We start from the raw sequence: 23,483 nt of genomic DNA, 5'->3' as shown, positions 1-23,483 counted from the left end.
AGTATGCAAACAAAACCAAAAGGGAGCTTCAGTGGATTTACTAATATCAGACAAAATAGACTTTGAGACAACAAATGTTATTAGAAGTAAAGAAGAACATTTCATGATAAGATCAATTCTTTAGAAGACATATAATTATAAACATACATGCACCTTGTAACACAACCCCAAAATGCATGAAGCAAAAATGGATAGAAAGAAGAAATAAACAATTCCCCAATGATAGTTGGAGATTCTAATATCTCACTTTGAATAATGGACAAAACAAGGATAAAAATGGGAATAAAAACAAGGAATGGAAGACTTGAACAGGATTAAAAAACAACTGGACTAACCTATCGATAGACACTCTATATAATTACAATATACATTCTTTTCACGTTTCCATGGAACATTCTCAAGGTTCCCAAGACAGTAATCTTTATAGAAGCAGACTGCCACATCTTTCTCCTGTGGAGTGGCTGGTGGGTTTGAACCTCCTACGTTTTAGTTAGCGGCTGAGCAGTTTAACCACTGTGCCATCAGGACTCCTATTTTAAAAACATGTTCTCTCACCACAGTGGAATGAAATTAGAAATCATTAACAAAGGAAATTTGGGAAATTCACAAATATGTGGAAATTAAACAACACACTCCTAAATAACCAACGGGTCCAGGAAGAAATCACCAGAGAAATTAGAAAATGCTTTGGGATAAAGAAAAACAAAAACAGCATAACAAAACTTCTTGTAGTAAAACCCATGTACACGGCTGGCGGAAATGTAAAATGGCGCAGCCACTTTGGAAGAAAGTTTGACAGCTCCTGAAGTGGTTAAACACAGAGTTACCACACGATTTAGCAATCCCACTCCTGGGTGTATATCCAAGAGAAATGAAAATACATGTTCATATAAAAACTTGTACATGAATATTCATAGCAGCAGTATGCATAATAACCAAAAAATAGAACCAACCAAAGTATCTATCAACTGATGAATAAATAAAATGTGATATATCCATGCAATGGAATATTGTATGGCAATAAAAAGTACTGATAAATGGTACAACATGGGTGAACCTCAAAAATATTATGATAAGTGAAAGAAGCCAGTGACAGACCACGTATTATTTAATTCCATTTATATAAAATGTCCAGATAAGGCAAACCCATTGAGACAAAAAGTAAATTACAAATTGTCAGGGACTGGGGAAGGAGAGAAAGGGGAAATTAAATTTTAATTGAGTGAATTTTATGGTATGTGAGTTGTAACTCAATAAATCTGTTAAAAATGGGAAACTACGATAGTATCTTATAGTTCATGTGTGTCATAAATAAACAGACTTCTGGGGGGTTCATGAAGAATCTAATGTAATCATCAGTGGAACAATATAGTGAAGCTGTTTAGAACACAGGTTTCCTGGCCACATTGGCTGGTTCTGTATGTTTTATTCATCCCTTCCTAGCTCTGTGACATTGAGTAAGACATTGAGTGACACTTCTTTATGTTTTGATTTCATTATTTGCAAAATGACTATGGTAATAATATCTGTTTCATGGGTAGTTCAGAAGATTAAATAAGTAAATAGAAAATGCTCAGTAAGTATTAGTTATTGTTATTATTTATTATGATGATTTATAATTTTAAGTTATTTATTATCTTATTTCCATGGGAATATGTATATTTCCTAATTTCTAAAAAATGACTTGGAAAGACAATTTTGAAATACTTATTAAAAGAATAATATAACAGCTATCATGGATTAAATGCCTCCTATTTACCATCAGCATGCTGAGAACTTTGGTATATATTTCTAATCTTTGCAACTACTCTGCAAGATAGCCGTTATTGTGCCTGTTTATCTATGAGTAAATTAAGGATTAGAGAAGTTGAAAAATTTTCCCAAGATCACATATTTGATGGTGACAAGGCTGAGATTTGAACCAAGGTGTCCTTGTCCTCAAATTCCATATCCTAGTCAGTGTCTCAGTAGTGGAGCCCTGGTGGCCGTAGTGGTTAAGAGCTTGGCTGCTAACCATAAAGGTCGGCAGTTGAAATCCACCAGCCACTTCTTGGAAACCCTATAGGGCAATTCTACCCTGTCCTATAGGGCTGCTGTGAGTGGGAGTTGGCCCGATGGCAACAAGTAGTATTTAGTAGTATCTCAATAGTGCCCTCAACATTATTAGTATCTGCTTTTATGTCTTATCTCCTTCTCCTTTTTGTCAATCAAGTGTTCATTTCAACGTTCTTTTCCCCTGGTCTTCTTTATTTTAACTCTGCCTGTGTTAAGCTATACATTAAAAAAAAAAAAAAAAGCAGTAGTCCTTACATGTTTGACTCATGGTGACCCCATGTGTGTTCAGAGTAGAACTGTGCTCCTTAAGGACCTCAGGGGCTGATTTTTCAAAAGTAGATCACCAGGCCTTTCTTTTGAGGAGCCTCTGGGTGCACTCCAACCTGCAACCTTTTGGTTATCAGCCGAGAGTTAACCATTTGTACCTCCCAGGGACTAAGCTGTGCATTAGGAAAGGAAGGAACAAGGCCTGGACCTTAACCACAGTCCTGCAACATTGAATCTCAAGCGCTCCACACAGTTTGTATTCAGCTCAGTGCTGTGTGATGTGCTTTACTTTTGCTAACTACCTTTATTTATAGGAATGTTAATATTGTATCTGGTTATGACATTAAAAAAAAAAAAAAAAAGTAATTTCAAGGTGACCATTTGCCAATAATGACTGACAAAAAAGAGCCTACCGCGTGACGAAGTAAATGTAGAGGAAGAACAGGGCACCAAGACTGGAGGAAGACTCATTAACAACCTGCGTTATGCTGATGACACAACCTTGCTTGCTGAAAATGAAGAGGACTTGAAGTGCTTACTGATGAAGATCAAAGACCACGGACTTCAATATGGATTACAACTCAACATAAAGGAAACGAAAATCCTCACAACTAGACCAATAAGCAATATCACAACAAATGGAGAAAAGATTGAAGTTGTCAAGGATTTCATTTTACTTGGATGCACAATCAACACCCATGGAAGCAATAGTCAAGAAATCAAAAGATGCATTGCATTAGGCAGATTTGCTTTGAGAGACCTCTTTAAAGTGATGAAAAGCAAAGATGTCACCTTGAAGACTAAGGTGCACCTGACCCAAGCCATGGTATTTTCAAACACCTCACGTGCATGCAAAAGTTGGATGATGAATAAGGAAGACTGAAGATGAATTGATGCCTTGGAATTGTGGTGTTGGCCAAGAATATTGAATATGCTATGGACTGCTAAAAGAACAAACAAATCTGTCTTGGAAGAAGTACAACCAGAATGCCCCTTAGAAGCAAGGATGGGAAAACTATGTGTCAGATACTTTGGACATGTCATCAGGAGGGACCAGTCCCTGGAGAAGGACATTATGCTTGGCAAAGTAGAGAGTCACCAAAAAACAGGAAGACCCTCAGCGAGGTGGACTGACACAGTGACTGCAACAGCAGGCTCAAGCATAGCGATGATGTGAGGTGGCGCGGAACTGGGCAGTGCTTCATTCTGTTGTACCTAGGGTTACTATGAGTCAGAACTGACTCAATGCCACCTAATAACAACAACGTTAGGAAATGCCAGGACCCATTGACCGTTTAGTTGACAAACTTTTACGAGATTTTCTTCCTTTTCCAGTGTACAGATTTGAATACTATGGATCAGACCTTGGACCACACCCAGGCATTGACATCTTGAAGCGGAAGTCTTCTACATCTTATAGCTGCCATGTTTGGACAAAATCCTTTTAGAATAATTGCCCAGATTCTGGCCCTTAAGTGACTATTAGCAGCACTTTTTACACTAAATTATTCCTACTGTACATCCAGTGAGGTATAAAGAGCAATTTTCCTGAAGGTCTGGGACAGTGTTCAGCGAATTCCTCATCTGTGTTTTTCTCTTTTGTTGAATTGTCCTTGCTGCCCCTTATCGTGTAGCTTGCCAGTTGGCAGCTCTGTGAACTGGGGGTATTAAGAGACTGTGCAACTCAATGCAGAATTTTAGAGAAAAACATTCCAGTGGAGTTTTCTCCTTTAGGCTCATTTTCATTAAAATTGAATGTATTGCTCCCCAAATCACAAATATCAAATCCCAAAGTGCCTTGGGGGTATTTAACATGGAAATTGAAACAAAAATGGATTAAGATTGTAAAAGATCTCTTCTACCTAGAGTAAAGCCACCATACCTTAAGGGTTTTGCCCTTCCTTTTTGAGATTACCTCTTTGATTCCCACTACCCTGTGGTGAGGAGCCCTGGTGGTACAGTGGTTAAGAGCTTGGCTGCCAACCAACAGTTCAGCAGTTCAAATCCACCAGCAGCTCCTTGGAAACCCTGTGGAGCAGTTCTACTCTGTACCATAGGGTCACTATGAGATGGAATCGACTCAATGGCAACAAGTTTTTCTTTTTTAATTCTGTGGCCAATTTTGATATAAACGTGCATGTATAGAAACCAGTAACAGTGGTACCAGGGCAACAGTCAATAGCAATTGAAAGCTACAGTTTAAAATACCCATTTTGTGGTGGCTTTCCAAACTATGTAATTCTTTGCATTTTACTCTGGAAAAAAGGAATACTCTTCCACCCTTTTTCTGGGTTTTTCTGAGCAGCTACTCCAATGTAAGCGAAGAGCATCGTAGATAAGTTTACCTTTTCTCATAGTGTAATTTTATGACGTTTAGAGTTGTGCCCAGTGAGACTTTGCCAGCTGGACACAGTGAATAGGAATGATGGATTAGAACGGCACTCTCTCTGTCATTTTCCTTCAGTCTGTGGCTTTTATTAATTAAGAAATCCATTGAGTATGAATAATGTCACCTGAACAAAATAAGACTTACACAGTAATACATTAGTGGTTCAACGTTTCTCTCCGTGTCATTAAATATTTGAATGTTTTCACTGAACTGCTTTTGAAATGAAATGGATGGATTGAGAAAGAAGCAAAAAATTTCAGAGTTTACAGAGGGATTAAGCTGTAATTAAGAGGATTAGCAATTTATAATAAAACCAAGTATCCTAGTACAAAGAAATGTTTAAAAGCACTTTCTTAAGATTAACAGAATAGTTTAATCCTATATTTCTAAATCAAAATTTAATCTTTTTGGATTCTGGTAATACTGTTACTACAAACGATAGCTGAACAATGGGCGTCCAGAGAACTCAGGGAGTTTGGTGAAGACGTGATTCAAAGGAGAAACTCCTAAAAGGGTCTCCACCGTTAGAAGCAGGGTTCTTCACCCTTGGGCAAGTCATTTTACCTCTCTGAGACTCAGTTTTGTTTGTTTGTTTGTTTTTAATTTCTGAATTCAAACTAATTACCTCAGTTCCTCCTCTCCTCCAAGGTTTTAGTAAGGCTGAAACAAACGGAGCCCATCACAGACGCTCCCGTGTGCTGTTTAAATGGGAGCCCTTAGGAAGGGCCAGCACTCCACTGAGGTTATAGGAACAAAGGAATAATTCTGTAACATATGGCAGCATTCCGAAAGCATACAGTATTTTATATTCTTTAAGTTATTTTAAACCAAAAAGTCATTTTCTTTCTCACAGCAAAATTGGTAACTTTTAATTATTTGTCAACGTGGGGGAAAAAAATAAAGCCTAAAGATTGACTTTGTCTGTGATCCTCTTTGGAAATTAACAGTATAGCATTTGACATTTCAGAATAATTGCAAACTTTCCCTGTCAATTGGGTACTCCATTTGGGGTTCCAGAATTTTTAATCCAGTAGGTCACGCTTTTTATGTTTTAATATCCGTGCACACAGATTCATGACTTAAATATACATACGCACAATACAAAAAAATGCCAAACAGCGGCTGTCAGGGCACCTCTGACTCCGGCAGCCCCGTGTCTGCAGGGTAGAACTGTGCTCCACAGGATTTTCAATGGCTGTGGCTTTTCCGTAGAAGATCACCAGGACTGTTCCGAATCACCTCTGGGTGGACTTGGACCACCAATCTTTTGATTAGTAGCTGAGTGCTTAGCTATGCGACCCAGAGACTCCGATACACACACACATATGTAACTCGTTCCTTTCTCTGTCAGGCGATTGATTTTACATATCACAGAACGTCTCCTCTTTAGACTTTCAGCCCAGTGAAATTAGGAACTTTTGTGTTTTCGCTCATTCGTGGCTGGCGTTTCTCCTGACAGCCTGGACTGTCCTCTGTATTCTTTCTCCTAGGAGAAGAATCTTTTCCCCCACACTGTCTAGAAAGAGCAAAATTCAGTTCTCTTGGATTCCTCCCTTGCCCCCGTGCAAGGCACCTTATTATTTTCCTGCAGTAAGGAAATGCCAGATGCTTTCCTTTTCTCTTTATCCAGCCTTGAAAAACAAAGAGCTCTGATCCAAATTCATTAGACCCAATGACAGCTTGCTCCTTTAATGCTACAAGTTTCCTTGGGGGTTTTATTAAAATTATCGCAAAGAGAGTTTCTGTGAGGGCATCACACTCACTGTGGTGCTTGCCCTGACCTCATAACTTCAGCTCAGCGCTCAGGAGGACCCCCGCACCAGCCAGGGTTCTTCCTAAAGCAGAGTACACTGCTGCCCGTGTCCTGTCCCTGTGGTGTAAAGTAGAGGCCTGTTCTGGCTGAGATTTAATAAGCTGATTTTATTCCTAAAAATAAGATATATAATTTCTAAAAGAATTAACTATAGCAAGTATCTACTGTATCCAACTAGGCTAAATTTGGTCTACGTCTTACAATTCACCATCCTACTCAGTTCAATCTAACTCCAATTTAATGCCTGAACTTTGCCCAGAATAGCCTCTGGCCACACACTTCTCTTAATGTAGAGTTAGAACCTTTCATGTTACATATACATCTCTGGGACTTTTCTCAGCTACCAATGGCTGTTTTCTCAATGGCCTTTTATTAGCAGCTAATCACACAGGTACTTACCTAGTCTTGCTTATGTGACTGCGACACCTAAGGTTCTTATGTTTTGTCCACATATTAAAAGCATAGCTTCTCAAAACCACAATGAGATAGATACCATTTCATCCCCACTAGGACAACTAGGGGTGCATCAGCCCTGTGTCCTTTCACCATACCTATTCAATCTGTATGCTGAGCAAATAATCAGAGAAGCTGGGCTCTATAAAGAAGAACACTGCATCATGAGGAAGACTCATTAACAACCTGCAATATGCGGATGACACAACCTTCCTCGCTGAAAGTGAAGAGGACTGGAAGCACTTACTGATGAAGACCAAAGACCACAGCCTTGAGTAGGATTATACCGCAACATAAAGAAAACAGAAACCCTCACAACTGGACCAGTAGGCAACATCATGATAAACAGAGAAAAGATGGAAGTTGTCAAGGATTTCGTTTTACATGGATCCACCTATCAAAGCAGCAGTCAAGAAATCAAACGATAAATTGCATTGCGAAAATCTGCTGCAAAAGACCTCTTTAAAGTGTTAAAAAGCAAAGATGTCACTTTGGGGACTAAGGTGTTCCTGGCCAGCCCACACCATGGTATTTTCAGTTGCCTCGTATGCATGTGAAAACTAGACAGTGAATAAGGAAAACCGAAGAAGAATTGATGCCTTTGAATTATGGTATTGGCAAAGAGTATTGAATATACTATGGACTGCCAGAAGAATGAACAAATCTGTCTTGGAAGGAGTATAACCAGAATGCTCCTTAGAAGCGAGGATGGCGAGACTTGGTCTCACATGCTTCGGACCTGTTATCAGGAGGGACCAGTCCCTGGAGAAAGACATCATGCTTAGTAGAGTGTCAGCAAAAAAGAAGACAACCCTCAATAAGATGGATTGACATAGTGGCTGCAACAATGGGCTCAAACATAGCAACAATTGTGAGTATGGTGCCGGACCAGGCAATGATTCATTTTGTTTTACACAGAGCCACAATGAGTTAGAACCAACTCAGTGGCATCTAACAACAACAGCAGGACAACTATGATCAGAAAAAATAGAAAATAACAAGTGTTGGCAAGGATATGGAGAAATTGGAATTATGCATTATTGGTGGGATTATGAAATGGTGCAGCCGCTATGGAAAAGAGTTTGGTGGTTCCTCAAAAAGTTAAACATAGAACTACAATTATGGCTCAGCAATTCCGCTCTTAGCTATATACCCAAAAGACTTGAAAGCAAAGACTCAAACAGATGCATATACACCAGTATTCATTACAACATTATTCACAGTAGCCAAAAGTTGGAAACAACCGGAGTGCCCATCAACATATGAATAGATAAATAAAATGTGATATGTCCATATACCAAACCAAACCCATCGTCATTGAGTCGATTCTGACTCATAGCAACCCTTTAGGACAGAGTAGAACTGCCCTATAGGGTTTCCAAGGAGCCACTGGTAGATTTGAACTGCTGACCTTTTGGTTAGCAGCCAAGCTCTTAACCACTGTACCACCAGGGCTCCATATACATATATAATGTGATTTACTCAGCCGTAAAGAGCTATGCATTCTGATAAATGCTATGACATGGACGAACCTTGAAACCATTATCCTGAGCAAAATAAGTAAGGCACAGATTGTATGATACCATTTACATGAAATATCCAGAATAGGCAAATACACAGGGACAAAAATTTATTAGTGGTTACCAAGGGTGGGAGGGAGGTGATGGCTGTACAACACGGTGGATGCAATTAATGTCATTGAATTGTTCTCGTATGGTTAAAATGGCAAATATTTAGTTATATGTATTTCACCACAATTTAAAAAAAAGAGATTCCTTAACCTCAGCAGAACTCCAGTTTTCAAATCAGTCATAAATACTACTTGGTAATAACCAAAGAGTTCATCCCCATTATGACAATATTAAGACAAATTAATGAACGTGACATTTTCAGTCATGGTGAGAAGGCTGCAAATGAAACCCACCTCTTTGAATATTAAAACAAAAAGCTTAGCTTGTCCCACCTTTTCCATGACCATGTTTTTATTTTGCTCCTATAAATTTACTTTTTCCATTTTGATATAAATTTATTTCTGACCCTCTTCCATGTGTTGTTTGCTTCCTGGGTGGAGCTAATTCTAACTTGACTCTACATTAGTGACTTTTACTTAGCAACTTCCCTTATTTAGCCATCTGCAGTGTTTACCAACAGCCTCAGCAAAAACTTTTCTCTGAAGAAGAAGAAAATTTCAAGCTCAGTTAGACCAATTTTGTTTGATTAGAACAGACTTGAAGTGATTCTGTGTTAAGGTTAAGGCTTCGTAATGACTTTTATCATCGTCTGAGCACATCGTGGAATTGGGGTTTGTCTTAGTTATCTAGGACTGCCATAGCAGAAATACCACAAGTGGAGGGCTCCAACAAACAGAAGTTTATACTCTCACAGTCTAGTAGGCTAGATGTCCAAATTCAGGGCGTCAGCTCCAGGCTTTCTTTCTCTGTTGGCTCTGAAGGAAGGTCCTTGTCATCACTCTTCTCTTGGCCTAGGAGCTTCTCAGAACAGGAACCCCGGGTCTAAAGGACCCACTTTATTCCCTGTGCTGCTTTCTTGGTGGTATATGGTCCCCTTGCTTGCTTCCTCTTTTGTGTCTGAAGAAGACTGGCTTAAGGCACAATCTAATCTCGTAGATCTCATCAGTATAACTGCCACTAACCCATCTGATTAACATCATAGCGACAGGACTTACAACACATAGGAAAATCACATCAGATGATACAATGGTGGACAGTCCCACAATACTGGGAATCATGGCCCAGACAAATTAATCTGTATTTTTATTTTGGGGGGACACAATTCAGTCCATGACAGTTATACCAATCAAGTAAGGCAAGGAAAGTGCATAGGACAAGAGGCTTAAAGAAGTTAGGTTGAAAATACATCAATATGTAGGCTTCCAGAGTTTCATTTAAAATGGGAAATGTGGTGCTGAGAATGTTTTTCTTACTTTTCTCTCTCTACTACATATTCCTATCATATGACATATCGTTGAAGACACATTTGAGGAACTGGTAAGGGATTTTGAGGATTTGAGGGCTAATAGGATTTTGTTTCTGAATTTCACTGGAAGGCTGGATTACATATTACAAGGTCCATCCAGTCTAGGAGAAAAGAAGAGAAACAGTGAAAATAACCAACTTTTAGAGATATATAGAAAATACGAGTGAAGAAAAATTAAGAACAGATTGAACAATCATTTAAACCTTCCCCTTGAGAAAACTCACATAAATAATAATAAAAGGATACACAGGGTATAAACCTACAAATCAAATACAGAAAAGCAAAAAAAAAAGAAACATGAGAGACAACAGCAGATGAACAATGTCAGCAGGTTTTTTTGAAAACGGAAAACAGAAGAAATAATTGACTTGGCAGATCCAGCTGGAAATTCCATTTATAGATGCCCAGAGTGCAAATATAGCTGAGGTTTAACTCAGAAGGCAAGTGCTGAGGATGGGTTATGAGGCATGTGGTACTGTAAAAACAACTACAACCATTTATTTCTGAAGTCTGTGTAGCCACAAGAAGAAATGTGAATTAGAAACTGTTGTCTTCTGGCAACCAACTGAAATACAGGCGCTATCAGTTTCTGTTTTCAGATTTATGAAATGGATGAATTTAGGGTCAAGGAAATAATATTTCAGAGAAGACCCTTAAAAATGTAGGCTCTATATGACCCTCCAAGTGCCTGTCGGATTTCCTAGCCAACAGAACTCTTTGCCATCTCAAACAACTGAATGATACTACGGTGGAGAAAATTCATACTCTCTGTCTCAGTCACACACACAATCTTACATAATCAAGTTTATTTTTTTATCTCCTGTGATCCTCCTGTGAATCTTATATAATGTAGCTCCTTGGTTTGTTCTTTAAAATAACATTCCCAGGTCCCATCCCTAGAGATTTCTCCCTAAACCCAAAAATGTAACTGGAGTATTTCTTTTCAAAGTTGGAGAACACCCCAAGTGTAGTCATTACTTTGGTCTAGAAATATTTACGTTAAACATGTAAGAGATCACGATTGTTGTTATGTTTGTATTCTTTATGTCACCATAAAGAAATGCCAGTAGGTTTAACCGACGTTTTGAGGAGGTGAGCTGTCTTTGGGGTATGCTGTCTATATGGTGCACAGTGGGGAGCATGTTTTCTCCATTGCCTCACAGGTGCCTGCCCCTGGTAGGAGCCCAGTAAATGGCCATACAGAGGTGAGTGTGGGAATGCACAGTTGGTCCTCGGAGGGGACATGGCAGGCTCTAGAAGGGAGTAGGGCCCCAGAGCCCACACCACGGAGCTCAGCACACAACAGAAAGCCCTGTTGGTCGCATGCCCCTGTCCCCCAACACGCATACAGTGCCCCTAAATAATCAAGGCATAAGACAGCAGAGCTGATTGCTGGCCTTTGCACTGCTGGCCACTAGACTATGAGATATCAGAATCAGAGCTATTTCATCGTCCCTGAAGTGGAGTTTCCACTAGAATCACATTATGGATCCTTCCAGTTCTAAAATTCTATGGCAAAGTACTAAACTCAAAAGAGAAATTGACAAGTGGCTGTTCATAGTGAAAATAAATTGGAAATCTAGGCAGTGCTGGTTAGGGTTGGACGTTTGCCCGCGCATTTAGCACATGTGCTTGGAGTCGGGTACTGGGGAGACTCCTCTGAGATCGGTTTGCTCCTGGGAATGTGAGTCTGTCATCTAACACATGTGTGCCCTGTATAACAAGGGCAAACAGAAACAAGCATTTTTTTTAAAACCAGTACTGCAGAAGCCCCTCAGCCCCACTTCCGGGAAGAAGGCTGCAGGAAGCCGGTGGGGAGGGAGGAATGACTCTCTCACCTACAAAAGACAGACTGTTACTAAGTAACATTTAAAGTCCCCCCCACCCCCATTTGCAATGTAATCACTTTATTTCCCTAGGGCTTCGTGCCCTATTTCAGTAACAAAAAATCACCTTTTTCCAATGATGCACCTTAAATCAGCTACTAAAAAAAAAAAAAAAATTTTTTTTTTAATGAAAGAAACCCGAAGGAAGAGCGAAAAGCCTGCTTATATGAGGCGCCAATAACCTCATTTAGAAAGTAATTTCATGTGTTAGAGAAGTAATTCTCCCCTTGTGTGTGTGACAGTTTAACGAGAATCTAACAGATTTATCTAGCAACTCAAACAAGTTAACGGTAACCACAGTGACTGTTGGCGATTTAGGTGCATTTTTGAAGACGTGAATATACTGCAAAATCCTAGGATGCTTTTTTTTTCCTTTCCGTGATCTTGGGGTTTCTTGGGATTCTTGACAGACCATCCTGTTGTCTCACTTGGGGACTTGATGAGTATCTCTTCGTTATTGAAAAATAATCTTTGACTTGCTGTTTAAAAACTACCTCCAAAAACTAACCAGTTGCTATCAAGCTGACCCCCAACTTACGGCTAAGCCACATGTGTCAAAGTAGAACTGCTCCATAGAGCTTTTGATGGCTGGTGTTTTGGAAGCAGATCACCAGGCCTTTCTTCTAAGGCACCTCTGGGTGTATTCAAACCTCTAACCTGTGGGTTAGCAGCCAAGCGCACTAACCGTTTGCGCCGCCCAGGGTTTCCTAAGAACTTCCTACTTGGGATGAAATAGCATTGACGCTAGTTGGTGGACTGAGCGCTGAACTTGGACAAATGACTGTACTTCCAGTGGCCAGGCATCGATGGGTAGAAACAGATGCAGATTTTGGCACGAATTAATAGTGGATTTCACAGGAATAGAATTGTAAAATCAATATCTAATCTTAAAATCCATTTCTTGTTTTAGAACATTTTAATAAACCTATTGTTTTCACACGCTATCAAGAGTGTTCCTTGTGTTTGGCTGGGGTTAGCACTGTATCCCACACAAATTTCTGAGTGTATTTATCTCTAGCAGGGCCTGCTGCCTGTTCAGTCATCCTGGCTCCTTATCTGTTTTCCTACGTAGAGTCATAAACTCAAGAAGCATGGGTTGGTAAAAACATTCTCCACAACATCTATGGTTTGCTGTAGCCAATAACTGGTCATCCGGCCTTCCCTTAACTCGTTGAAATGATAGAGAGCCACATTTCACAAGGCAAGTCAGTCCATTTTCAGCAAGCTCTAACTGCTGTTTTTATTTTTTGAGTCAAAATCTTTTTCTTTGGATGTAACTTGTACATTCTGGTTACATGCTCCTGAGCCACTTCAAATGTATCCAACCCTTGATTCTTGTAGAAGTGAGCTATTGTGTACTCATCTACTCAACTATTTTGTCTTCTTCTCATTGAACGTCACAATGTTTGAAATTACGAACATTTCCAAATCCTGCTTTATCTTGCAGTTCATTCCCTTTCATAGAGTGGGATAACAGTTTGTAATCTCTTCTCCTAAGAGCAGTTCCTCGCAGCCCACCTCTCTGTAGGCTCATCCTTGCATGCTTTCCCTGCTGCTCCCTCCCCATTGCACTCCCACCCCAACCACCTGCAGAGTGTGGCAGTGAGAACTGCAGGAGATGGTCAGGGTTGCTCACTCTTCCACCAGATTTCTGATCCGAGCCCAGCCACTCTCAGGCTCTGCTGGTTGCAACCCCTCTTTCTGAAATGGGCATAGCACCTGCATGAATGAAAAGCCAAGGAAATATTTGTGTTTGGCTGAATTCTAAGCACAAAGGCCTTTATTTGTTTTGTTTTGTTTTAGTTTTCTGCTACATCAAATGTTCCAATAGATGCTTTTCCAATGTCTTTGAAAGTTTAGCTAATGTTTACCATGCTGAATGGCATCTTTATAAGGAACTCGACTGAAATGTAAAACGAAGTCAGTGATTTGTGTTCCAGTGTGGGTGTTGTGATTATGACATGGAGTTTACTGTAGTAGTGATGTAATTACTGCTGACAAACTTGCATATTAGTGATGTAACATAGTCGGGAAGCTCAACATCCTTGGTGGTTGTGATTTAAAAAAAAAAAAAACTTCAGGCAAATCTAAATACGGATTATGAAGGGGGATATTCTCTGACGTTTCCAAGAATTTGTGAAATTTTTATGATGCAAAAGCATTTAGTTCTGAAAAATAAGTTTTTTTTTATTATTATTTTCTTTGACAAGAGGTCTCAGAAGAAATTGAAATAAGCAATCTAGGTGAGAGCAAAAATTATGTAATTTTATGAAGCAAAACAAAGTTGAAACTCATTGTAGGATGTCCTGCCAGGTATATTTTCAGCCCATTAAAACCAGTCTTCCGTCTAGTCCCTAGAAAGAAACTGGAAGTTGATTCGCGACGAAGGCCTCGCAGTGATGGACACAGCCAGAGGCCTCTTCCTGCCCGAGGACGAAAACCTGAGGGAGAAGGGTGACTGGAGCCAGTTCACACTCTGGCAGCAAGGTGAGCTCTGACTTCTGGCTCGTTCTCTGCAGTCAGACCTGATGAGAAGCAAGCACCTGTCTTCAGGTGATAGTCCCCAGACTTAGAGACCTGGATTCTCAGAATTAATAGAGATTCCCCAGAAAACCCAGATTTTGGAAGTGCCCATTTTAAAGCATTTTTACATTTTTTTAAGACTACATATGAAAACTTATTTGTGTGTGTGTGTGTATGTATGCGTGGATATATATTGTGTGTATATATTCACACATGTATTTGAATAAATATACATAAAAAGTATTTTGTTTTTCCTGCTCTGTCGTGTTAAATGATACCTTTCTGACAGGAACCCTGCTGTTTTGGCATAACTGAAAGGTCCACCATGTGCCAACAGTGTCTTCGGAAGACGCTTCCTGCATTCCCTTTGCTCCTGTGAAATGGACGTGATATTGCATGCCAAAAATTTATCACTATGTGTGAGGCTTGTTAGACATGATAACACACCTGAACAACAATTCAACAGTGACTAGTGTCCAAGCTCTTTGAGAATAGGGAGGGTTCCTCTTCAACTTTGTTTGCCATGAGGATAACCTACAGGCATAAGGGGCTCCAGTACATGTGTGCTCAATGGATTAATAGATAAATCTATTCTAAAATGAGAAGCATTGAATTTTATCTTTAAGGCTCTTGCCAATTCTCTTTTTGAAAAATCAAAGTTAACCTAGGTTAACAAATATCTGTACAAAAGTAAATCCATTTTGAGAACTAAGCAGCATGTGTTGTACTTCTTGGGCTACACAAAATAAATTGAGAGGATGGTAAGCGATCAGCTTACATTAATAGCCAAATAAGCACAGCAGCTTGATCTCAATTATGCTTTCAGAATGGTTTACACTTAGAGGAAGAAGAACTATGTCAGTAATACTTGCAAGGATATGTACATCAGAGGAGAGATCACATTTATATTTTCAAGTGACTGTCAGTTTTTTGCCAACAAGATTTTTTTCTTAATGGAGCTATAGGGTCAATATGTGAGCAACGTGCTATTTACCTCTCGGCATCTCACTGAGATGAATCATTCTATTGGCACTTAAGAGTTCACCACTACACCCAAGAGACAAAAGGGCCACATAAACCAGAGACTCCATCAGCCTGAGACCAGAACTAGATGGTGCCCGGCTACCGCCAGTGATCACCCTGATGGGGAACACAACAGAGAGTCCCTGATGAAGTGGGAGAAACGTGTGGAGCAGAACTCAAATTCATGTAAAAAGACCACACTTTATGGTCTAAGACTGGCGGAACCCCTGGAGCCATGACCCCCAGATGCTGTGACCAGAACTAAAACCATTCCCGAAGACCACTCTTCAGACAAAGAGTAGACTGGAGTATAAAACATAAAATAATACTCGTGAAGAGTGTGCTTCTTATTTCAAGCAGATACATGAGACCAAATGGGCAGCTTCTGTCTAGAGGCAGGATGAGAAGGCAGGAAGGGACAGGAGCTGGTTGGATAGACACCGGAAACCCAGGTTGGAAAAGGAGAGTGTGCTGTCACATTGTAGGAATTGTAACTAGTGTCACGTGACAATATGTGTTTAAAATTTTATATGAGAGGTTAACTTGAGCAGTAAACTTTCACCTAAACTACAACTGAAAAAAAAAGAGAGTTCACCACTACATCTGATACCTCAGTTTCGTTAACACCCTATGTGTTATAGAAGCTATTGGGTTTCTTAGAACAATGTTTTAGGATAGCAGGCATCCCAGAGTGATTTCCAGACAGCTGCTAAATAACAACAAACAAAAAAACCACTGATGCTTCAAGTTGAAATATGCTAAGTGTTATAAATGTATAAAAAGGAAACAATAAATAATGGAGCAAAATAATTTGCTTGGCAGCAACATTTCGACTTTCAAGTTGTCACATATTTTGATTATCCCCAATTTTCTGTGAACTATGCAGAGTAATCTCGTTTGTCTCCCTGCCCCCCGCCCCCGCCTTGGTTTCTTTGTTAAATTCTTCCCATTGAATGGAATTTGTCGTTGTTTTTCCCTTAGTTTGACAGAGTTCTACCATGTCGTTAGAACTCTGTCAAACTTAAGAAAACAACACTCATAAATTTACTTCTCAGTTATTATTATATTTTCTGATCCCTGCTTTTATATTTTTCTTGTCTGCACCCTTTATTGTTCTTTTAAACTTTTTGATTGAGCTCCTTAGTAAATTAATCTAGATTCTTTCTTCCTTATTAATAAACCTATTTAAGACTATGGACTGACATTGAGGTACAGCTTTGGACATATCCCATAAGTTGTATGATATTTTCACCTATGTTATTACCAAAAAAAAAATTGCATTTGTATCTTGATTTCCATTTTGATTCCAAATAATTCAGAAGTGTATGCGCGTGTGCCCCTGTGTGCACATACGTGCATGTGTTTGTAGCATGAGCAAGTGTATTTTAGTAAGTTGGAGTTACTGCAATTTTCTACATTAATTTCTAGTTTTATTTTATTATCATGAGAGAATATAGCTCACTTAGTTTCTCTCTTGGGAGGTTTTATTAAGGTTCTTTGTAGCCTTCTAATTGTGGTTCCAGGCTTCTAAGAGGGATCCACTATTTTCCAGAAACAAATTAGCTTTCAATAATTTGGAAGGCAAGTAGTATTGTAGCTTGCGTAGAAACAGGACGATATCCCTAAAAGCAGATGACATTTCAGAACCATCAGCGTGGAGACAGAGTCCTTGTGGGTAGGGTAGCAGGGGGAAAGGCAGAAAGGAGAAAGCAGCAGGAGAGTTTGCTAAGCCACACACGGAGAGCTCCGGTCAAGACGAGGAGGCCAGTGAACAGCCGACCCAGCGAAGACTTGTCAGTTGCCGCTGAGTCGGCTCAGACTCACGGCAGCTGTACGTATAACAGAATGAAACGTTGCCTGGTCCTGTGCCATCTTCATGGCCATTGGCATGTTTGAGGCCGTTGTTGTGGTTGTTGTGTAGTACCTTCCAGCCTAGGGGCTCATCTTCCAACACTGTGTGGGACAATACTCTGTTGTGATCCGTAAGATTGTCATTGGCTAGTTTTCAGGAGTAGGTCCCAGATCTTTCTTCCTAGCCTGTCTTCGTCTGGAAGCTCTGATGTAACCTGTCCATCATAGGTGACCATGCTGGTATTCGAAATACCAGTGGCATAGCTTCCAGCATAACAGCAACATGCAAGCCACCACAGTGTGACAAACTGATAGGCAGATAGTAGAGTGAAGACTTGGAGGTTTTTGAATCTAATTGGGAAAAGATGCTGCTAGGAAGTAGAAGACCTTGAAGCTGTAGTTGGAAGTTTTGTTTGTATCCAAATGGGAGGTGGGAATCATGGCGGGTCTCTAAGAAGTATACCCGTTGCCATCAATTGATTCTGACTCATAGAAGTATAATCAGTATGAACTGTATTTTTTAAATGTTCAGCTTTCTAGAGTTAAGGGGAAAAGACAGAATTGGCAAATCTAAAGAGTGATTTTCCCACACAAATGTTTTTAAATTGCTACGTGAACGTTGTTGTTGTTAGTTGTCTTTGAGTAGATTCTGACTCATAACAACTTCATGCGTACAGAGTAGAACTGCTGTGACCTCTCAGAAGCAAATCGTCAGGCCTGTCTTCCAGAACACTTCTGGATGGGTTCGAACCACCAACCTTTCGGCTCATCGTTGAGTGCTTAACCATTTGTGCCACCCAGGGACTCCACATTTTAATAATTGTTACCAGCAATGAACTCTAAAATATATAGGTGAGGCAGGGTCAGCAAAGATACCACACATATGGAAGTCATTCTTTTTCCACAGGCCATAGGAGATGGTGCTGACTGGTCCCATTAGCCTTCCTGAATGAGCTCAAGCTGAACCTCTGAATCCTTCTCAACACAGTATTCTAGGCAGCTGTTATCAATTGATCAGAGTTGTCATGCAAAATAGAGCCTCTTTCCATCCCAACAGTAAGTTGAAATTTAAGGATAGAGCCCAAAGCCTTTAAAAATCTCCAGCTCCGTGAATTGCCCTCATAAAGCATAATATTCAAGTGTAAATGAAATAGTCAAGTGATTCCTTCAGATAAGCATTGGTAGGTAGATCTCCTTCCAAGGCCATTTACCTAAAGAAACAAAGTCGATCATTTCTGAGAATCTGTAAACGTGCTGATAGGTCAAACAAAAGTAAAGCCACATTGAGTTGCAGTGGCTGGGCAGTTGCTGAATGGTTTGCGTCTGCATGTTGTTGTCAGGTGCCATCGAGTTGGCTCCAACTCATAGTGACCCTTTAGGACAGAGTAGAACTACCCCATATGGTTTTCAATGAGCAGTTGGTGGATTTGAACTGCCAACCTTTTGGTTAGCAGCCAAGCTCTTAACCAGTATGCCATCAGGGCTCCTGTTTCTGCATTCCACCTTCTAATCCACAGTGTGACAAAATGACCAGTTATGCTTTAAAGCATAGACTTTGGAAACCAGCACACCTGGGTTGGAGTCCTGGCTGCCCTGCTTGTTAGCTGTGATGAGGGTAGGTTCCTGAATCTCTGAGCCTCGGATCCCTTATCTGAAGAATGGCAGTGAAAATACTATCTCGAGTGTGGGGTTGTCACTAGAATCAGTGAGCACTTGGTGAAGGGCCTGACATACCGTTGTCCAGTAAATGATGTGATACTACAATTGTATTACATAATACTAGTATATTATGTTTTAATAACAGTAATAGTATATTATGTTTTAATAACAGTAATGGCGAAGCAGTCTATGGTCATGGCTTACAGCATAGACTCTGGGTCCAGTCTCACTGGGTTTAACTTCCAGCTCTGCCACTCACTGACTGCACCCTATCTGTGCCTCAGCTCCTCTTCTGTAAAATATGACACTATTAGTGCCTCCCTCTGTGTGCTGTGGACATCAGGTGAGTCGCCCTAAGCACACAGAGTGGTTCCTGGCCCAGGCGAGCACCATGAAACTATTTTTGCATGTCCTGGACCTTTAGTGAATAGTTGAAACTGCAAATGCAGTCCAAGAGCAACAAGCATCTATGACACAGCCCTTTTCTTCTGAAGAAAACCGACTGTGTTTACAGAACAGAAAAGATACATGAGTCTAAATGGTGAGTAACGAGAGGTGCTTTCCATTCTAGTCCTGACCAAGTGGAAATCCCAGTGGCACTATCCCCTTGGTTGTCTATTACCCATCATTTACCCATTACCCCACCATTCAGGTAAGGCACACCTGTTCTCTCAATGGCATGTTCTCAGCCCTCACCACTGTGCTTATGGGAAGCCTAGCCACCTCTGTCTGCTCCTCAAGACCCCAGGCTTCACTTACCAGCTGCCTGCTCTAAGCCATGGTGAACAGCATGAGAACCCAGAATCAGGGACTCCTGCCAAGCCTTCCCCAGACCCTGTCGTATAAGAAGACATGCAGCTCTGTGGCTTCAAACATGCTTTATGCTGGCTTGTGCAGGAATATATTGTTCAAAGTGACATTTCTCATTCAGCTCATTTTGGATACTCCGTTAATAATTAAAAATAGCAACCAACACTTAAGAGGCTAAAACATTACTTAGAAAAAGCTAATATATCCCAGTTGTTTTCCAGTGCATTGAGGTCCATTTTTTATGAAGAGAATACCTTTAAGTTGCATTTCTTATGACTCTGATTCCCAGTATATCGTTTATCTAACATGAATTACGTAAAAATAAACTCAGCCTCTCGATGCCGCAATCCCCGTAGGTGTTTCAAATAGGGAATTTAGATGTTTCTGTTTTTTTAACTCCATTGTTTAGAGGAGAGCAAATGATGCTGTTACATTCCTGAGCACGTCTTCTCTAATAAGCAGTAGTTTTGCAGATGGGGAAGATTTTCAAATAGTCCAGGGATGCTTAAGGCTGTGCCCCCAAATCTGTGTTCCTGACACAGTCGCTCATAGGGAACAGGCGGGGGTGAAGAGACTGCTCTGCCTGAAATCAGCACGGCAGCAGGAGTGGGTGCAGGACGAGCGGCGCCACTAGAGGACACCTCCTGAATGAAGCAGACGTCTCTGTGGTGGTAGCTTTCCCAGGTTTCTGGTGTGAGAGAATGGGAATGGCCCTTCATCTCTCAAAGCCAGCAATCCTGTTCTTTATCAGCATAGAAGGGATGATGCATACGTTGAAAAAGACATCCAATTCCAGTTAAAAACAGTTAAGATAACTCTTTAATATAGTCCTAGAAATTTTTGGTTAAAAATATAATACAAGCTATTTTTCTTTTTCAGGGAGTGTATGAGTTTCCTATTGTTGCTGAACAAATTACTACAAACTGACTTAACTACCACCTTTTGATCAGTTTGTCATACTCAGGTGGCTTGCATGTGGCTGTGGTGCTGGAAGCTATCCCACTGGTATTTCAAATAGCAGCAGAGTCACCCATGGTGGACAGGCTTCAGCAGAGCTTCCAGACTGAGACAGACTAGGAAGAAAGGCCTGGTAATCTGCTCCCAAAAATTAGCCAATGAAAACCCCACAGATCACAACAGAATATTGTCTGCAGTGCTGGGAGATGAGCCCCCTAGGTTTTAAGGCACCCAAAATACACAGTGGCTACAACAATGGACTCAAGCATACTGATCATTGTGAAGGTGGTGCAGGACCGGGCAACGTTTTGTTCTGTTGTACATGGGGTCTCCATGAGTTGGAGTGGACTTGACAGCAACTAACAACAAGAAGTGACTTAAAACAACACAAATTTATTATCTTAGAGTTCTGGGGTTTAGAAGTCTGGAATGAGTCACTGGGCTAAAATCAAGGTGTTGGCAGGGCTGTGTTCTTTCTGGAAGCTCTAGGAGAGAATCCATTTTCTTGCCTTTTCCAGCTTCTAAAGGCTGCCCTCATTACTTGGCTTTGGCCCCTTCCTCCATCTTCAAAGGAGCCCTGGTGGCGCAGTGGTTAAAGTGTGTGACTGCTAACTGAAAGGTTGGTGGTTTGAAACCACCAGCAGCTCTGTGGGAGAAAGATGTGTCAGTCTGCTGCCATAGAGATTTACAGGCTTGGAAACCCTATGAGGTCGCTATGAGTCGGAATCGATGGCAATGGGTTTGGTTTGGTTTTTGGTTCATCTTCAGAGCCAGCCATGACCGGTAGAGTCTTTCTCATGCGCATCATTCTGACATTGACTCTCCTGCCTCCCTTTTCCACTTTTAAGGGGCTTGGTAATTATGTTGAGCCAACCTGGATAATCCAGGCTAATCTCCCAGTATCAGCATCAGCTGATTAACAACCTTAATTTCTTTTGCTTATAACAACATATTCACAGGTTCCACAGAGTAGGTCATAGACATCATGTTTTCTTTGTTTGGGGGGACATCGCTCTGCCTACCATGGGGTGGCAGGGTGGGGGTGGGGTGCAGGGGGGCAGGGAATAAAGCATTCCACTCGGGCTGTGTAGATGAGCCGTCCTTAGTCACATAGTCCGGCACCGAGTGGGGAACTCCGGTCCTGCTCTGCCAACCGCTATCTATTTGAGCAACAACTTTGCCTTCCTGTGTTTACTCAACCTTCTCATTCCTAAAGTGAGGATGACAAAACAGATCACATGGGGTCAAAACTGGACGAGGCAAGGCCTTACTATGATTTGTCTCTAACAATTTTATCATTTATTGTTCTAAAAAAAAAAAAAAATATTGTTCTAGGAAGAAAAAATGAAAATGCTTGTAAAGGAGCTCCAAAAACCTGTGCTTTACTGGAAAAATTCCCCGAGACAACAGGATGCAGGAGAGGCCAGGTACTGGTGGTGTCTGCGATGTTGGAAATAACTCGGTTACTTACTGGGGGTAAGGGGTGCTGACATTATTTCTCTTGGCCCAACGAATGCCTCCTTTTTTCACTTCCCTTTTAATGAAACAATTTCATGTGGTTGACATCACGATGGAGGGTGGAAAATGTTGCGTGTTTATTGCCTGGTGGAAAATGTGAGTGCTTATTTTTAGTTCCTTTACAAAGAGATAAGATGAGAATAAGTTCTGAGTCTTACAAAGGCTCTAATTCAAATTGACAGTAATTTTGTACTGTCACTTTAATTTAGCAATTCCTCCACCCTTGATAAATGGCTGAGTGTCAGAGTGTTGTATTTTTTTACGCAGATCAAATATTCTGTCATGCACCCGGGGACGCACGTGTGGCCACACACAGGGCCCACAAATTGCAGGCTTCGAATGCACCTGGGCTTGGTGATCCCCAAGGAAGGCTGCAAGATCCGATGCGCCGGCGAGACCAAGTATGTTTCTTCCCATCATTTCCACCCTCGTCCATCACCTCGGAGGATGGGTGTTCAGGGATGACAAAGCTCTGTGTTGTTGCTTGTTCATCTTCCTTTGTAACTGAAATAGACTGAGAGGAAGGGATTTAATCCAGATTCTTAGCGCATCCCTTCTCCATGCTATCTGCTAGTCTGGAGAGACTGCCCAACTCTAGGGCTGCCCTTCTTATTAACTTGTCCCTGGCACGCACTCATCTGGCTGACCAGCCTCCTGGCTTCTCTCTCCAGGGTGACAGACTTGTATTCAGAGCCAGCTAACACACCTTATATATAGGAGCTCCCCATTCCTGAAGAAAATCCTGTTGATACTTGCGTGTCGTGTTCTAGACAAGACAGCATGGTGCAATGGAAGCCAGCTGACTTTTTCAAATCCCAGTTCTACCACCTGAGCCCATGAACCTGGTCCAGATCCTTAATCCCTGGGAGCATCAGACCCCTTCCTTATAAAATGGACAGTGAGAATATTTACTTTGCAGGGTTATTGTATGGTAAAATGAAATATGTAGGGAAGGCACCAAGCCCAGGTCCTAGGATCAGTAGGCGTGTGCTAGATGTTAGGGCACCCCTTCCTCACCCTGCCTCCTCCTTCCCTAATCACCCTGGGTTTATTCATGATCCTGTGAACAAACTACATTCACTCTGGCTTCTGTGCCTAGGGTTATTCCCTTCACCTGGATCGCCCTTCTTTTTACTTATCTAAAACAAACCTATTACTGGAGGTCCAACTTAGTTCCATAAGAATGGAACCTCTCTTCTGACTTCTTAGAACGTGTATGTCAGTAAGCCTAGCCTCTACCTTTTCCTGCTCTTTATTATGTAATATCTATGAGCCAGATCTC

The 23,483-nt window shown here is 40.9% G+C and overlaps 1 protein-coding gene across 21 annotated transcripts in view; it reads left to right on the top strand.

The window, feature by feature from the left end:
* ASPH (aspartate beta-hydroxylase) overlaps positions 1–23,483 on the top strand; it is a 299,144-nt gene that overhangs the window by 261,995 nt on the left and 13,666 nt on the right. For all 21 annotated transcript variants that reach the window (XM_023545707.2, XM_064267734.1, XM_064267742.1 and 18 more), the window contains 3 exons: positions 14,212–14,347; positions 22,019–22,110; positions 22,469–22,602. In XM_023545707.2, coding sequence (XP_023401475.1) covers positions 14,212–14,347; positions 22,019–22,110; positions 22,469–22,602 — 362 coding nt within the window. The remainder of the gene's footprint in view (positions 1–14,211; positions 14,348–22,018; positions 22,111–22,468; positions 22,603–23,483) is intronic.

This window comes from Loxodonta africana, chromosome 14 (assembly GCF_030014295.1).
Source record: "Loxodonta africana isolate mLoxAfr1 chromosome 14, mLoxAfr1.hap2, whole genome shotgun sequence".
Lineage (NCBI taxonomy): Eukaryota > Metazoa > Chordata > Mammalia > Proboscidea > Elephantidae > Loxodonta > Loxodonta africana.
The sequence above is the reverse complement of the archived record's forward strand: the minus strand, read 5'-3'. Positions and strand labels throughout refer to the sequence as shown.